Below are 17538 nucleotides of genomic sequence, written 5' to 3' on the forward strand. Positions count from 1 at the left end.
CTGCAGCTCGTGTGCTTGAAGGGGTGACCCTAAGGTGCTGGTGCCCTGGCGGGCAGCGACCCTTCCCACTCCCCCAGACAGCCCTGGGTGTAGCCAGCAGACACCCAGCCGCAGCTCGTGGCCCAGCCAGGGGTGCCACCTATGCCAGGATTGGAGCTCAGCCCTGCCCTGGCACGGACCACGCTGCCCTTTTCCTGGGCAGGCTGCCGGCAGCCCCCCGCCCCCCGCCTGCTCTCCAGATTGCCAAGCGCCGCGCAGGTGCGGGTGCCATCTGTCCGCTCGCAGGGCGCTGGAAGGGGGCCAAGGCAGGCGCAGCGGCACCAGCCGCACGCGGTGGCTGTCACGGCGCACACTCAGCTGCACAGGGGGTGCCCCTGCCCATGGGCTCACTGAGAGCAGATGGGTCGTGGCACCCCTCCCCTCCCCTCCTCGCCCTGGGACGCCCCCATCCAGGGGACGCTTTGCAGATGGCACCCAGGGCCCTTTGGCGCTGCGCTGCAGTGGAGGGCACGTCCCGGCGTGGTGCTGCAGCTCCTGGCACAGGGCTGACAGCCCCGTCAACACCATCACGGGTCCCTCGTCCCATTGCACCTTGGCCCTGGTGGGATAAGCCTCGGGGGCTCCGCTTGCCTTCCTGCCTACACCCCCAGGGAGGTGGGACGGGGCGCCGTGCTGCTGTGTCAGGCTCTCGGCAGACTCAGGCAGACACCCGCCGCGTGCCCGGAGCTGAACAGAAGCAGCTCAGGGGCCCCGGGAGCTGCAGCTCTGCACAGGGACGCCTCTCCGTCTAGCCCAGGCTTCCTGGATGGGGGGCTCTCACCCCGGCCCTGGGGAGAACCAGTCTTCATCCCTGCTGGTCCCGTGTAGACCCCCCCAAGGAAAAACGGGGATTAAGAACGCCCCGGTGCAAGTTGCCCTGGGTCAGGAGCCGTCTGTCTGCACCCAGGCCAGGGCAGGGGGGCTGAACAAGGCCTGCTCCCCCTCGCCCTGTGGTGAGGTGCTAAATAGCTGCAGCCCTGGGCTACCTGCCTGTCTGCCCCCTCTGAATCCCAGGGTAAGATGCCTCTGCACACAAAACCCGTTACGCTGGGGTAAATGGGCCTGTCCCGGCCCCAAGGCTGGCGTTCCCGCCACGCCGAGTGGCTTGGAAAGCTGGAAGGACACCAGAAAATCCCACGGGCACCAGCCACCGAAACCCGAGACCCAGCCCTCGGCCCAGGGCACTGCCCGGTGCCCGGTCGGACTTGCCTCTCAACGCCCCCCCAGCCAGCTTCTCTCACCCCCACGCTGGCCTTTCTCCAGGAGCCCAGATGCTAAATGAGACCAAGACTAATTAGTAGCCTAGATGAGGCTCCGCTCCAACCCCGCGGCCTCCCTCCCATGGCACCAGAGCCCCAAGGCCTTGGGTCTGTGGCTGTCGCAGCCCCCTCTCCCCAGGGAGCGCAGCCCCAAATCCACGAGCCTCGTGTCTCCCGGGCCGGACTGGCACTGCCCCAACCAATGGGAGGGGAAGCTCCAGCTGCTCCCTGTGCACTAGTGTGAGTGCCAAGCTAGTGTATTGCACAATTGGTGCCCTGAGTGTGCAATGAGCACGCCGTGGGGACCGCACCCCCAGGTGAGCCCACCGTGCCGGCGTGCAGGCAGCAGATGGCAGCATTGTACCAGCAAACGGGGCCTGGTGAGCACCCACGTGCAAGCGGGCGGTGTGTGCTCACACTTGCAGGGGGCCGGGCTCACACGGATCCCAATCAGACTGGGACCCACCATAGCTTGTCCTCTCTCGATCTAGATCCGCTTCGGTTAGTCTAGACGGTGCAACTCTCCTTGGCCCCACTCCCGCACACCCATGAAGTGCCCTGCGGGTATCCCCGGCAGCGCCCTGGGCAGAGAGATGCTCCTGTGTCATTGCTCTGCCCTCGACCCGCAGCCTGATCCTGGGGAGAGCTGAGGCCTACCAGGTCGGGCATTGCAGCTGGCCCCCACCCTCCAGCACGGGGGCACGTCCACGCCAGGTGCTGCTCCCCAAACACAGCGCCAGGACGCGCCGGTGCCAGGCAATGCCAGGAGCGCCTCTCTGCACCCCGGCTCCCCGGGCACACGGCCGTGGCCCTTGTGCACCAACAGCCGGGATAACAAGGACGGGGAGGGGGTGGCGTAGAGCCCCCCAAGCTGGATGGGACCCCACTCCCTGCAGCCACGCAGGGACCCACGCTGGGATGCTGCCCCGGCCTTGAGGCTGATGGGAAGCCCAGAGTCCTTGCTCCAGCTCGACCCACGTGCAGGCGGGAGCACGGGAGCCCCACGGCGGAGAGTGTCTGGGGGGGTCCTGAGTCAGGAGGTGTCGCTGCCCTTTTCCCCGGGCAGGGAGGGGGCGATTCCTGCCTCCCCCGCTCCTGGCGGGCTCAGGGCTGGCACGAAGGCAACGGGTAGCATTTGAAAGCCATTGGCTGCCCCCGCGCTGCCCCGGGCCCCGCGCGGCTGTCACTTCTCATGCTGTCACGGCCGGCCGCTGAGCCGCGCAGCCCGGCGAGTGGCGACGCCGGCTTGTCAGCCCACATGTGCCCGACTCCCGTGACGAGGAGACGGCGGAAACCAAACGGCCCCCCCGACCCCGGACTGCCACCCTTGTCCCACCAGCCCCCGTGGTTCCTGTGCTCCCAGGGCGGGTGGGCTGGGACCCACGGGAGACACGGCGCTTGCCTCCCTCCCTGCCTCCCCGCTCGTGGGGGTCACCTCCCGGGAGCAGGGCCGTCTCCAGCTGGGCCCAGGACGCTCGGCCTTGCTCCCTGCAAGGTCAGCTCTGCCCGCTGACCCCAGGGGCAGGGTGAGAGCAGGGCTTGGGGGAGGCGGCACAGCCCGAAGGTCCCACGCCAGCCCCCGACTCTGCGGCTGGTCGGCGCGCGGAGCAGCGGGGAGGGGGGGCTGTCCGTCTCCCTCCCTCCGATGCCCTTGACGAGCGTCTGATTTCCTTGGCAGGTCGTTTCTCCTTCGCTGCTTCACCCTGCGGCCGTGGCCCCAACCCCACTGGCCCCGTCAGCCCTGGCCCCGGGCTCCGGCTGCCTCGCTGGATCCTAATGCATCCTGGCAGGAGGAGCGGGGGTAGCAGATGCTCCCTGCCACCGGCGCGGGGACTCGGGGGGGCTGGGGCAGGCCGGGGGCTGCTCAGACCCATGGAAAGACACATCAAAGCCAATCGGCCCCGACAAAGCGGCGCTGACACGGGTCACAGCACGCTCCCCAGGAAACGGAGCAGAGCGTGTTCTCCCTGTGCCCGCCCCGGCCCAGCCCGCGCCTGCCCGGGGCACCCCTCGCCCCACTTCATCCACCGAGCCGGATGCTCTGAAGTCAACACAGGAGCCATCCTCAGCACGTCCATCCGGGGAGAGAGGTTGCAGCTGACCCCATGTGGCCGGCACTGGAGCTAAGTGACATGCCCAGGGGCATGCGGGGAAGCTGTGGCAGAGCGGGTGCGAGCTCCAGGTCTCCTAAGGCTAAGCTCACAAGCACCCAGCCCCCACGCTTTCACCCCCCTCCCTTGTGGGGTTTGACACCTAGTCTGGGACCAGCCGAATCTGCAAAAGACCACGTCTCTCTTCCTGCTCACCCAGCCCAACTTGCGTGGCAAAGCACCAGGCTGACCAAAAGCATCCTGGACAGGAGACGGGGCGGTAAGCCTGAGCTAGCAGACACAAAAGGCCCCCGCCCGGGCACGGACCCCAGAGCAGATAGCCGGGGAGACCGGTGTGCCTGCCCCAAGCTTTGCCGGAGACCCTGCCCGGACCCCTTGATGCCGGTTTGTTTTGCAGAGTGCGCTGAAACGCGGCACGTGGCCCATAGCACGAGTGCTGCCTCCTTCCACCCCCCCGTGCCCGTGCCAGCACCCTCCCTCGGGCACCATCCACGGGGAGCCCAGGGAGAGCCCCGCAGGGACCAGGGCTGGGAGCAGGGCGTGCGGGATGGACAAGGGGCTCAGGCCTCCTGCCCTCAAGCACCGGGGCAGGGAGAGGCAGGGACCCCACCCCAGAGAGAGGGAAGCCAGCTGGTGAATGCCAGAGCAGCACCCATAAAGCCACCCGAGCTTGGGATTTTATACGGCCATAAAAGCTAATGTTGGCTGTAAAGTGCACCAGTGCCAGCACCGCTCGGCCTGCCCAGCTCACGGGAGGGAGCAGGACGCCTGGGATTCACCCTGCAAGGTGGCGGGGTGTGAGGGGGAGCCCAGGACACAGAGCCAGGACCTCGGCACTGTGCCTGGAGACGCGGGAGAGCACACGGGGCAGGATGAGGGGACATGTCAGTGCCTCCAACCAGGCCAGGACGAGGGGGAGTCCTGACAGCAGATGGGTGCAGCCCCTTCTCTGGCCTGAGCATCCCTGCCCAAGAGGCTCCCTCCCTCCTGGGCCATCAGCCCTGCTTTGTCACCTCAAAAGCGAGCTGGCCTGGCTGCCCTGCCGTGGCCCCAGCCTCAGCCATTCCCACTGGGACATCAGTCCCTTTAGGTGGGGACGAGAGCCTGCCAGCAACTGCGGGGACACGGTGCTACTCCATCCCACCGCTCCTCGTGCCAGCAATGTCCTAGACCCTCACCCCCACCCCTTCCCAGCCCACTGAGGGGCCGTGAGCAGATTCGGGGCCAGAGCTATGGTCTGTCCCTTAGATCTTAGTTGTCACATATTTAGGGGCCTCCCTGAGCAGCAAACATCACAGAGAACAGCAGCTTTTAAGAGGCCCCTAGGGACCTCGATAAAGCCATGGGTGCGCGAGGCCTGGCCACCCCGGCAGCAAACCCCGTCCGCGGGATCCCCACTCGTGGGCTGCGTCCGTCTCCCGACATCTCTCGACCGTGGCGCGGCTCGCAGCGGCGAAGCCGGGCATTAAAGGGAACGAGCGCCGATGCATTAAGGATGCTACTTTTGGTGGTGGCTGTTGTTTGAATGGTTTTGATTGCATGGTGCCGGGAAAAGGCCTGGCAGGCTGTAATGAAGTAGATTGATGACTTAATAGCCTGTAGCCATTACAGAGTAATTGAATGGTTGTGTACGTAGGATCAGACTGTCAATGCAAACGTGCAGCGCAAGCCGATCAAAGGCCGATGGAGGGAGACACGTGGAGAGACCCAGGCGGGGCTGGGGGCAGTCAGGGGGCTCCCCGCTGCCCTCGCGTTCCCACGGTGCTTTGCCGGCCTGCTCGTTGCAGGAGATGTGCCATGGACTGCAATGCGGGAGGATGGGGCGTTTGGAGAGGGCCCTGGGCATGGGGGTAGAGCCAGGCTCCTTGGGCACCACTGCCAAGCCCCGAGGCCTAGGAGAAGGCTAGCAATACCACGGGTCAGCAGGATGAGGTCTGCCGGACACCGAGTCCATGGTAGCTCTCCTGTCCTGCCGCGGCTGTCCTGCCGCGGCTGTCCTGCCGAGCACACGTCCGGCCCACTGCTCTCACCAGGCTTTTAACGAGCGGGTCTGATGTACAGGCAGGACCCACCCGGACGATGACAGCGGGGAGCGGGAGCAGTGGCCAGCCTGTCTTCCCCCCAGCCCAAGGCTGGAACGTCTCTAGACAGACGCAAGACCTGGGGCATCGGACTGGGGACCTGCCAACGGGGCCCGCGTGCCAGCCCACAGGCCCTCCCTTGCTCCAGGGAGACCTCGATAACCCCGTGCCCCTGGCTCCAGCCTCCAATGCACCCGGTCCCGCGCAGGTAGCTGGGGAGACCGGCGGGCCAGCCCCAACCCCTGAGGAGACCCTGCCCGGACCTGACTTGAAGGCTGTCCCACGCTGCCATCAAGACCTGTGCCGTGGATGAGACGCACCCACCCGCCAACGCTGCCCCGCTTGCTGGGTGGCCTTCTGCAGCCCCCTACCCCGGCCTGGGGTACCCAAGTGAGGACCCAGCGCAGCGGCGGAGGCCTGGCAAGCACCGAGCAGAGCAGCAGCCACAAGCCTCTCGCCATCTCAGCTCCTTTCTCCATGCCTGACTGCTGGGGGCAGAGGGCAGGAGTGCTGCACCCCGGGCTCAGGTGTGGGGCCCCACCGCTAATTTCCCAGCCCCGAGAGGTCCTTTGGAAACAGGCGGGCTGAGCAGGAATGACCGGCGAGGAGCCCCCACCGCCGCCGGAGTCAAACTCCTCATTTGAGCGTGTGACAACCAGGTGTTTTACAGTATTTGCTACCTGTGCTCATCCATCACAGCAATCGATAGCGCTCCCGCGGAGCCTTATTAATGATCTTGTCACCGGGCGGGTGCTGGGTGCCCGGGCTGTCGAGAATGATAGATCATTAAGAGCTTTTGCTGCTATTTATTCTCCAGTGACCTTGTCTCTCCCCATTGTTGCTTGCTTAAGAGTTATGAATGTGAGACATGATAATTTGATATTGATCTATTTGGTAAGTTAAAAAATTTACTGCATGGCTGAGGTTTTAACAAAGGATGCGCTCCGTTCCTCCCGCCACGCGACTTCAGAGCCCATCCGGCCCCCCCGAAACATGCTCGCACCCGGGCAGGAATAGCGTGGCGCCCAGGCTTGGGGCCAGGTGGGCACCGTGCGAAGGCTCATCACTTTGCGGGTCCCCCGGCCAGGTGGGCAGTGCGATGGGGCTCGGCTGGGTTCAGTGTGCACGCTCCGAGCACCACGCTGGGATATAGCTGCTGCCATCGCCCCCTGAGCTGGGCCACGCAGGCCCAGGAGGCAATGATGGGAGGCTGGCAAGGGAGAGAGACAGCGCCTGATGAGCTGAAGGATTGGGGAATGAAGCCGGCCCGAGTCAAGAAACGGGGCTGGGTGCTGGGACATCTGCTCCCGCACTGACCTCCTGCCTTGGCAGCAGCTGTCCTGGGGCAGCCAGGGCCAAGCTGCATCTTGGACTCTCTGCACCTGCTTCCCTGATGCTTGCAACGGCAGGTTTTCTCACAGGAGCTCCCTGCTCCACCCATGCATCCTCCTGCATGCTGCTAGCACGGGGCTCCCGGGCCGTGCGCCCCAAGGCGGGTCCGACCCACAGCAAGACGGGTCCGGGGACTGGCGCGAGCAGCGGAGCAGGCCACCGGAGTGGCTGTCGGCTGCTATTACTGCCGCTGCAGGAAAAAGCAACCCCTGACCAGGCAGCAGACGCACGATACCTGCCCTGGCGCAGCTCGCACCCGCGCAGATCCAGCCGGCTTCTGTCTCATCCTCCCTCCTCAGGACCGCAGGCCGCCCCGGGGTTCGGATGCGGCCCCATGCTGCACACAAGATGCGTGCAAGTCGACAAGGCATAAGGCGAACTGGCCCTGGGGGCAATGCCCGGCCCCCACCATCTCCCAACCCACCTTATTAACACTTGTGGGGTTTGCTCAGGGATGTCCTTCTGCATGGCATCCCTCCTGCTCCAGGCAAAGCCCCAGAGCCCTGCCTGGCGGAGCAGAGACCCCAGCCCATCCCATGCCAGCTGTGGGCTCCCGGCGCAGCAAGTGCAAAGGGTCCCCTCCTTTCCATCCCGTCCTGTCATCCACCAGGCCCCTGCAAGGCCCGACCTCCCTGCTCCGACAGGCTGGCTGCATTCCCTCAGACCCTCCCCTGGCGGGACCCGGGGCACCGGGATGAGCTGGGATGCTCCATCATCTTCACCGCGAGGGGCCTGACAGCTCCTCTCTTCCAGCCGCAGCCCGGCCCCCCGAGCTGCCACTCGGGCTCCCACACGCCATCCATCCTTCCCGCGCCCATGCGGCCGGCACCGAGATGGATTGCCGGAGCCACTAATCAGCTCCCATGTGGCCAGGAAAAGCTGCCAGGCAGATGCCTCTGTTTGCTGTCCCCTCTCCCGCCTCTGGGCCCGGCAGCTCGGCTGAGAGGCTCCCGCGTGGCACCTCTCAATCCTCTCTCCCCTCGCGGGGCTGCGGGGCCCGCCTGAGGTCGAGCAGGGACACGGACCCACCCAGGCAGGCACTGCCCGTCCTCCCAGACCTTCGGACACAGGCTCCCGTCACATGCACACATGCACGCTCGTCCACGGCACAGGTTTGGCTGCCACGTGCATTCCCAGAGCTCAGCCGGCCCAGCGCTGGGGCTGGATGGGTGCTTGCACGCCAGGCACGCGCAGCAGCGAGGTACTGGCCAGGGGTCTCGGCCTGCGCCTGGCCTCTGGAAGTCACGGGGTTAGGGTCTCTCGACCAGATCGGCAATCCCCTCCCCTGGCTCAGCCGGCTGGGACACATCCTGGCCCGTTACCACAGACGACACCATCCCGTACCTGGGCATAAGGTTACCAGCTCCCCTCTCTTCCTGGAAGGGGGCCCTGAGCCTGCAGCCCGCCAGCATCGTGCATGCAGGGCTCAGGCTGAGGTAGGGGCCGTGCACTGCGCCTCAGGACGGGTGGAGGAGAAAAGAGGCAGCAGTAGCTCCATTTTACAGGTGGGAACCCAATGCCCAGAGGGACGCAGGGATTTGACTGAGGCCACTCGCGGGTTGTGTGGCACAGCCCAGATCTCCTGTGTCCCAGCCCTGTGCCGGACGGACCCTGGCAGCTCGGCCATGGCCCGAGATGTGTGTCCTCTGACAAGGGGCAGCTCGGGTCCTTTTCCCCCTGCCCTGCACCTCAGCTATTCTCTCCAGGAGGCTGAGGGCTGCCGAGGAGCTATTGAGTGTCAGAGCACACAAAAGCACGCACAGGCTCCGACTTATCGGGCTGGTGCAGAGAGCGCTGCCCACACCCCGCTCTAGCAGGAGCGGCACTGCCAAGCCCCCCTCTGAAGGAGCCTGGGGCCCGGGGCTGGATGGCTCCACGGTGGTCTCACGCAGCCTCCCCATGCCCTGCATCCCCAGGAGAGTCACAGCACCTCGGACCATGGGTACCGGCTGAGACCCTGCAGCCAGCAAGACCCCTGCACCCCTCCAGAAGCACACCCGGGGCAGGGGAGGGCAGTGGCAGCCCCTGGGGCTCCACAGAGGGCTTCACAGCAGGCCGCCCTGGCACGCGGGGTCCCTGGGTGCGGAGCACGTCTCCACCCAGGCAGCCCCAGCAGCCGAGATGAAAGGCCGCGAGCCAGGTGAGGAGAGGAGAGGAGAGGGAACGGTGGCAAACAGGTTTTTATCGAGCTGTCAGCAGCACGGCTCCCCCGGCGCCCAGCTCCTGGTTTTAATTTGAGAGCGGAGTGCGAGATCTCAGCGGGGTCTGCTCCGCGCAGGCTGCCGCATCCGAAATGAGCACTGCGCTGCGCAGGGGGGGAAGCGGGGGACACAGGCAGCTGTCAGCAGCGCTGACGGGTGATGGGCAGGTGAGTGCCGCGCCGCCCACGCTGTGGCGCGCAGGGGCTGGCGTTTCGCACTGGAAGCGCGGAGGCTGACCGTGCGGGTTGCTGCAGGGGTGCAGGCCAGGGAGCTGGCAGGCGTGCAGTGGTTCGAGCCCTATGAGAGCCAGGGCGGATGTCTGGGAACTCACCGGGTGGAGGCACTTGAGCCCGTGGCCTTCCCAGAGATGAAGCCCAGCCAACCTGGGCATGGCCTGGCGCTAGCAGCCCCCACCCCGTGCATGGCGTCCACCCTGCTGTGGGCTGCACGGTGCATGCGGAGCCTGGCCAAGCTGACGCCCGCTGCCTCTTTGCAGGGCCCCATGCACCGAGCTTTGCATCCACACCTGCAGTGCAACAGCAGCCATTTCGCCCTCGCGTCTGCCACCCGCTGATGTTCCTCCGTGGCGGTGGTGCTAGATGGGGGGTCAGCTGGAGATCCTGCCCCCCTCCAGTGCAGGGGGATCACCCAGGGATCATTTGTCTAGAAAAGCTGCTGCACAGCAATGGAGCTCCCTGCTCCGCCAGGGCCCTGGGTGCAACCCAAGCCTGTGGCAGGGACAAGGGGGCTTTGTGCTCCCCTCGCCCTGAGGTACTGGCACATGGTACTGTGCCCGTGGCACATACTCTCAGGACAGCAAGCACTTCCCTGGCCCAGAGCAAGGGAAGGGGGTGAGAGAGATGCCAGCGTTATAAAGAGCGATTTGCATTTATTTGTGCTTTTCTAATTGCTGTTTTTCTGCATCTGCAAGAAAGCTGGGGCGGGGGACATGTGCTGAAGGAAGCCAACAGGCAGGCCTCCACCTACAGCTGGCACCCACAATGATGGGTGTCCTCGAAATGTGGGCTTGGACTGCTCCATCACGCGCGCGCGCGCGCGCAGACAAACCAGGAGGAAAGTCACCAAGGCAGTGGGAGAGCGCGGAAAGCCAGGCAGAATTAACAGGCGTCACTGCAGAAGCCTGGAGAGAGGAGTTTAATTTAAAGAGTAATTTCATCAGGGGATGAGTTGCATATGGCCTGAGGCACAGGGATATAAACTGCATCTCAGCTGAGCATCTGCAGAGAAGCAAGCCAAGGCAGGCAAGAGGGGCCTGGGGGCTCTGCAGAGACCTTACCTGACAGCGGCACGTCACTGCAGCCACATGCCTGGGACCTGCACAGGGTCTGGGGCATATCTCAGACCATGCAAGACCCCCCGATACAGCGCTGGGGAGGAAGGAGACGGCTGCGTGGCCAGCTCTGGTGCAGATGAAACGAACCCTGCATTGGCACTGCTGGGACCTGGTGTTACCAGGGGACCGAGCAGCCCGGGGGCCAGCGGCTGTGACCCTGCATTGAACAGGTCTCCTGAGAAGGGATTCTCGCCCGGCTTTCACTCTTGCTCAGCCAAGGTGGCTTAGGGGACTTAAATTTGGCTCTCATTGAGCCTTGCTGCGGTGCCAACCCAACACAGCAGAGTCGCGAGCCGAGCCCTGCACTGCAGAGCCACCGCCGGGACCTGATCCGTGTCATTCAAAAGGGGTGTCGGAGAGGCTCGCGTCAGGCAGCGGGCGCCCCGCTAGGCTGGGTAGAAGTGCCTGAGCAGCTCCTTCTTGTTGACCTTTCCCATCTGATTGCGGGGGATCTCTTCCACCAGGATCAGCTCTGCCGGGATCGTGTAGGGGGCCATGGTTTCCCTGGAACAGAGGAACACACCCTGTCAATAGGCCGGAAGGAGCCTGCACATCCCCTCTCTTGCTCCAGGACCGCAGGAAAGTCGGATCATAGGAAAGTGGGGCCGGAAGGGACGTCGCGAGGCCATCGAGTCCAGTCCTGTATGCTACGCTATGCTTCGCTCTCTTCTAAAACACCCAAGCACTTGCTGACTCAATCTAACCGGTCATTCAAGAGCTGCTCCTGCTGGTCAAGGGCTGGTGACCCCGGGTTGGAGCTCCAAGGGTTAAGAAGTTTGTCCCGAAAGCATCCGAGAAAGCAGTCGGGGGCTTGCAGCGCTGCCCCGTGAATCTCCAGGCGCAAGGTGGGTTGCAACGCAGGCTCACGTCATCCCAGCCCAATGCAGTCCCCGCAGAGCTCTATCTGTGTCCTGTGGGATGTGCTGGATGCGGATGGATGTTCAAAAGCACAAAACCTGTTAGTACAAGGGGCCGTGAACGTCCATCCGCGTCCAGCCATGCATCAATGTGAGTGCAGCGCAATGCAGCACGGCCAGCTCTTGGTGAGGCGGGGCCGTGGCCTGGCCCACGGAGGGAAAGGTTACCAGCCTGCAAGGTTTGGGCCGTGCCTGTGACGGAGGCGCCGGTGAAACCCCACTCAGCAGAGGCACGGTTGCAGGGGGACCAGGGTGTGGGAAGCCCGAGATGAACTACGTGTGCCTTCCTTAAGGATTCAGCTGTGGAAAGCTCCCCCACCTCCACGGCTTGGATGCAGGGAGAGGCACCTCTTGAGAGGGGGGCTCGGGTGGGTCTCACGGGGCCGAGGCAAGGAGCCCACTGGCAAGCAGAGGATGATCAGGATTGCGTGCTCTCATAGCATCGTGCTGCTCTGCTGACCGGGGCAGGCTGTGGGTGCTGGGGGTCCCCTGTCAAGGGCATGGCATGAAGGGGTTTGAGGAAAACAGGCTTCAAGCGCCTGTTGAAATGCCACACGTTCCCAGCCTGACACAGCCCACTCTCACCGACTTCCACGACCCGTCACCCCGGGACACCGGACCCCAACACTCGCCCCCTGGGACTAAACCCCCCCCAATTTCATTTTGTGCCCTTTAGGAAGGCCTCCAGGTGCCCTGCCCCACGCAGATCCTCCCTGCCTTTGCTTGAGCTGTGACGTGGCCCCCGTCTTAGCAGACCTCGGGCCAGATGGTCTCCGTAGTAACTGCAGACGGGCGATGAGTTTGAGAGCCACATGGAGCACTGCTGGCTCACACCAGTATCACAACCCCACGTGATCCTCGGAGCCGGGTGTGCAAAGAAGATACCCTAATTGGTCTTGGATGTACTAGCGCACGTCTCAGGACCTGGCCCCTGGTTTCTGTCCCCCGTCTCCTCGGTCCGTGGCAGCTGGCGTGGACAGCAGCTCTCTCCCATCCCAGGACGGCGGATCATGGGAAAACAGACGATAAAGCAGGAGCGGCAGCAACATGCCGTCCCAGCCAGGCTGGTTTTGAGCCGCCCTCTGCACGGCCAGGCACGCAACGGGTGAGATCCCGGGCTGCTGACATAGATGAGCTAAGTGTGCCCGTGTTACCGCGTGCCCCTGGTGCACATGCTTCCTTCCCCCTGTTGCAGGAGGTGCCGTGGTGCGGAGCGAGTGTGGGACGTCTCTACGTCTGAAGAGCACGGGAGGCTGGCGGGGGGGCTCTTCTGCCTGCTTGCGTCTTCCCGACCTGAGGCCGTGCCCAGCGCCAGCAGGCAGCTCCCTGGCACTGATCCTAATGCAACATGCCAAGTGCACGGCGCTCCTCCACCCCCCGCCCCCTCCTCCCTCCCGGCCCCGCGATCGACACATCCTGCCATATGGATGGCTCTAACTCAGGATGGCGCCTGTCACCGGGAAGCTAGATTGGAGGCGAAAGCCGCAAAATGAATCACTCTGAAGAGGGACATGTGTCTCCTGCCAGGGAGAGCGAGGAAGGGGCAAAGCAAATGCAAGTGACATCTCCGATAAAGGGGAGAGACAGGGACCCGGGGACAGCACAGTGCCCGGGGGTGGCAGGGCAGGAGACAGAGCAGAGGATGCTTCCCGGGGCCCCGCGAGCAAGCACGTGGCAGGCACCGGCTGGGTTTTTCCTCTCTTGAAGGACGCCGTGTGCAGCTCCTCTGTGCTGTGCACGGCCAAGGAGACGGCGTGTCTCCACCACGGGGCCCGAACGTGGCGGCGGGGGGGCTGGGCAGGGGCAGAAAGGCAGGGGCTGTGAGAGCGTGCGTCTCTAGGACAGGGGACAGGGAAAGGGGACGAATGCAAAGGCAGGAGCAGAGAGGCCCCAGGCCTGCACGGGTCTCTGCGTCTGCTCTGCTCCCTTCCCGGCAGCCGGTTGGGGTGTCCGAGCACATCTTTTGGGGCACGCAGACCCCAGAGAATATGCGTGGCCGCACACGTCCCACTGTCGCAGCAGGACACCCCGGCACCCTCTGGGCCAAGCGCGGGCCAGCCAAGACCACCTTTCCTGAAGCAGGGGAAGGGCTGCACAGCTCCTGGCTGTAACCAGCAAGGAAGAGGCGGGCAGTGGGGACGACTGCAGGAGACGAGGCCGCTGCTAAGACTTAACGAGCGCTCGCAGCCAGCCAGCACCCCAGGACAGGCTCTGGGACCTGAGCTTGGCCCTTCTGCCCAGTCCAGCGGCCACAGTGGGGCTGGTCTCACCGTCTGCTTTCTAGGGCCAGCACAAAGCCTCGCTTACAGCTCAACTCTCCCGGCAGGGCGGGCACCCCACATCAGAGCATCCCACGCCTGGAGCCGGTGCCACTGCTCTCAGCGTGTCGCCCTACAGGCCCTCCCGTCTGGGAGCAGCCTCCGGAGGAAACCGTGTCCCTGCCCTGACGGAGCCGCGCTCCAGCCAGCTGATGCCAGTAATCACGCTACAGCCGACCTGTTCACGGCGCATGATTGAAGGGCAAAGTCCGAACTCACAAGTCAGGCAACGCTGGCCTGAAGCCTGCCAGGTCCTCATGCCTTTGCACGACAAGAGTAAGCACATCGGGGACACACTGCTTTCCTGCTTGGTTCCCTGCCTCGCCACCACAGAATCCGTGCATCAGTTGGTCTCAACCTTGTTGGACTTGAGGCCTCCCTTGCTGGACTACAGACCCGCTTGGACACTACCAGCTCTTTGCTTTCACTTGCTTTTTTGTGTGTACAGTAAAACAACAGAGCAAGTCTTCTGCTGCGAGGAACTCAGACACTGCTACGGGGCAGAGTGTTTTTCACACGCTGGATTCCCACCTGAAATCTCTGGGTTGATCCTGTGAATCAAGCCCACACACCTAGCAGTGCTAGCATTGCGTGGCACCCTTGGAAGCATCTCAAGGCCCCCGGGGAACTGCAGCACCCCGGCTGAATCACGGCTGCAGTTCCACTGCACGGACACCTGTCGTGTGAGCTAACGTGGTAACTGAGGGCAGGAGCAGGCAGTCCTCCCACGGGGTGGACTGGAATCGAGGGGGTGCAATACTTAGCTAGGGGTTTTCACAGCTTAGGAAGGGTGAGATGCAGGAGCTCTTTCATGGCACTGAGCACACCTCTTTCCATCCCATCCCTGGTCTGTCTCCTTCCCTCTCCGGCTTGTCACCAACTCCCAGTCTCCACTGCTCTGATTTCTCCTCGCCCTCTGCTCGCACACAACTGCAGGAGAAGTCTGGCCTCAGACGGCTGCAGCACACTCAGGCGCTGTCCAGAGACAGCGTGTGCACAACTCGGACACGCAAAGGGGTTGGTGCTAGGAGCAGGAAGAGGCTTGAGCACGCCCTGTGAATCCTGGAGATGCTGGCTGCTAAACTAAGGGATAGTCTCAGTGAGCACGGATGGACGGGGATAGTGCAAAGGCTCAGTGCTTGGCCAGCACGGAGCAGACTTTGCCAGGCAGAGCTGATAAAACAGCAAGCCCTGCTACGTCTGAAGTCCCCATTTCAAAGCACAGAGGTGCTGGAGCTGCCCAAAGGAAAAGCCACCAGACACCTCTCTAACGCGGGAAATGCACGTATTTTCTTTCCAGCCTTGCTCCTGGGAGCAGCTGACCGATGTGGGCTGCCACCTCCCAGAAACACTTCAGCATCACACAGAGAGTCAGTGAGGAACCCATTAGCCCGGGTGGGTACAGCCTGGCAAAGCCCGACGCTCGTACGAAGGCTTTATAAACAAGCAGGGTATGCATTCAGAAAGGTCCTGGAATAAGCCAGGCCACCCTGCTACGACGCAGAGGCACCCATCCCACCTCCAGGCCCCGCAGCCGGCATCTTACCGTGCCCAGTTCTTCAGATCCTGGAGAGACAGCTCCTCCCCGTTGTGCAGCTCCACCACGGCGCTGACCCGCTGGCCCCACATTGCATCGGGGGCTCCGATCACAGCTACGTCTGGAGAAAGAGCGTGGAGGATTCAGGGCCATTTTCAGGTGGAAAAAGGAAATGAGTGAACCTCGCGAGCCTGGGACGGACACAAGTACCCTGCGCTGGGGAGGGGACGTCTTTTGGGAGGGCATCACTAGGAGCAAGGGGGATGGGACTGACCAAAGAACAATATCAGGGACTCTGCTATGGGCAGGGTTTAGCAGAGGGTGGAAAAGTTCCCCGGGGGAAATTGCAGGGAGCTCCCTTGCTTGGGGGATGTGAAGGGCCTGGATGGGAGCTACAGCAGGGCCCAACGCTGCCCTGTGAGGCAAGGGGGAGAGCCGTGCCAAGAGAGCTTTAGTGAGAAGGGCACAGTCCGAAAAGCTCATCTACCCCCGCTTGCAAGCTCCAGCCGCAGAGCCCACGTGCTGCAGCAATGGCAATGCTGTGAAATGGCCCCAGGCAAGACACTTCCAGCAGCATCGTGTCTGCCCCGGGGCTGGCACTGTCACCCTGGCCTGGCTCCCTGGCGGTGCCCGCATTGTATGCCTCCGATCCTCACGACTACGTGGCATGGAGACAAAGCCAAAGTGATGTGCAGCTGGCACCAGGCCTGCAACAGGGAGCGGAAAGGTCACTGCTCAAGGGAGGCTGGCTACAAAGGCAGATCCTTCCCTTCGTGGTCTTGAAACCAGGTTGCAATACAGCTCTGGCCCAGCACGGCACCCTTACAGTGTCTCGGTCTGGGGTGTCCCCAGAGGTGCTGGGGAAAGGCTGCCGGTGCCCACCCACCCTGGCCCTGGCTCTAGCTGCAGCCTTTCAATGTGAGCATTACGGTCCTAAGCCCCTTGCCTCCCCCCAGACAAACAGAGGACACAGACCCAGGGGCCACATGCTACCTGCAATGCTGGGGTGGGCTAGCAGGTGACGTTCGACGTCCAGGGCGCTAATTTTGTAGCCGCCGCTTTTGATGATGTCCACCGAGGTCCGGCCCCTGATCCAGTAGGTGCCGTCCGTGTAGGCTGCCGTATCCCCTGGAACAAAGCAGGCACCCGTGAGAGGCAGGTTCCCTGGCTCTGCCTCCCCCAGCACCGTCTCTGCTGCATGCGCCCTTCCGCAGGGAGACCGGCAGCCCTAGGGCAGGCTGGCCAGCCCTGCTGCACCTCCGGCCTCCCGAAGAGCAAACCCCCCTGAACGTGAAGGTCACAGAAATGAGAGCCAGCCCTCTCCCTGCTGCTGCTGGACCTCAAGCAGGATGCGTGCATGAAGCAGGCCCTTTCCTGCATTCATTGGCAATTAGCTGGGGCAAAGGAGGAGGGTCCACCCAACCCGTCTCCACTGCTCGGCTGTTCCCAGCACCGCTCCAGCACGGCGGCTCAGCCCACAACCTTGATTCCTCCTACCTCCCCCAGGCCCGGTTGGGTTAACAAGCCCCCTGCCTCCGTGACACACCCCGACTCTTCTCCCAGCAGCATCCACACCGGCTAACAGGGGCACGTGCCCTGCCGGCACTGACGCCGCCTTCAAATGCTTCCCGCTCGGGAACAGGCCCAGGAGACTTTGGCTGCACGCTTCACACCCTGCAACCCGGCTCAGCTCCACGCCGGGCTTCGTGGCGAGGATGAGAAGGACGCGGGCTTTGCACAATTAGACCCGTCTTTTCCGTGGGGCCTGGTGACAGGGAGGAAGGCAGAAAGCGAGCGTGGCAGGTGCGAGCCAGTAATTAGCCACTGGTGCTGGCGGCCGGGAAGATTGAGGCAGAGGTCGTGTCAGCACAACCTGGCTAAATGCTTAACAAGCTGTTGCACTTTGATAGCTACTTAAGATGATTAGTCACATCCTGCTAATGCAGCCTTCGCCAACCTCGGGGTGAGGGGGGGTCTCAGGACTTCTGATTCCAATTTCAGGCGCTGGCGAGGAGCGCCGGGGGGGCTCTTAGCTTTAACCTGCATGTCAACCTGCCTTCCTGTCTCAGTGATACACAGCCCCTGCTGAGGTCTCGCTGATGGGGCCCTGTTGCGGTGTTGCTCGAACGCCGCGATGAGACAGGCACCGGGCAGCATCGAGCGGGAGCGTTCAGCGAAGGCACGAGATGGTGAATTAGCGCTGCGGTCCTGCAAGCAGAGCCGGAGGCATGGCGGTATCAGGCCCAGCCTGCGCGTGGAGGTTGGTCCAGTCTGGTTCTGAAATGAGCTGGTAAAGGATTTTGTCCTCTGCTATCCTCTATAGCAGGAC

General features: G+C 63.5%; 1 protein-coding gene across 1 annotated transcript in view; it reads right to left on the bottom strand.

The window, feature by feature from the left end:
- Positions 1-10223: 10223 nt before the first annotated feature.
- ACSF3 (acyl-CoA synthetase family member 3) overlaps positions 10224-17538 on the bottom strand; it is a 112554-nt gene continuing 105239 nt past the window's right edge. Inside the window, 3 exon segments of the mRNA XM_019505384.1 lie at positions 10224-10941; positions 15219-15330; positions 16203-16337. Of these exon segments, the coding sequence (XP_019360929.1) occupies positions 10824-10941; positions 15219-15330; positions 16203-16337 (365 nt within the window). The 3' untranslated portion in view covers positions 10224-10823.

The sequence above is a fragment of the Gavialis gangeticus genome, unplaced genomic scaffold, assembly GCF_001723915.1.
Source record: "Gavialis gangeticus isolate Ggan-Ray unplaced genomic scaffold, GavGan_comp1, whole genome shotgun sequence".
NCBI classification, from domain to species: domain Eukaryota; kingdom Metazoa; phylum Chordata; order Crocodylia; family Gavialidae; genus Gavialis; species Gavialis gangeticus.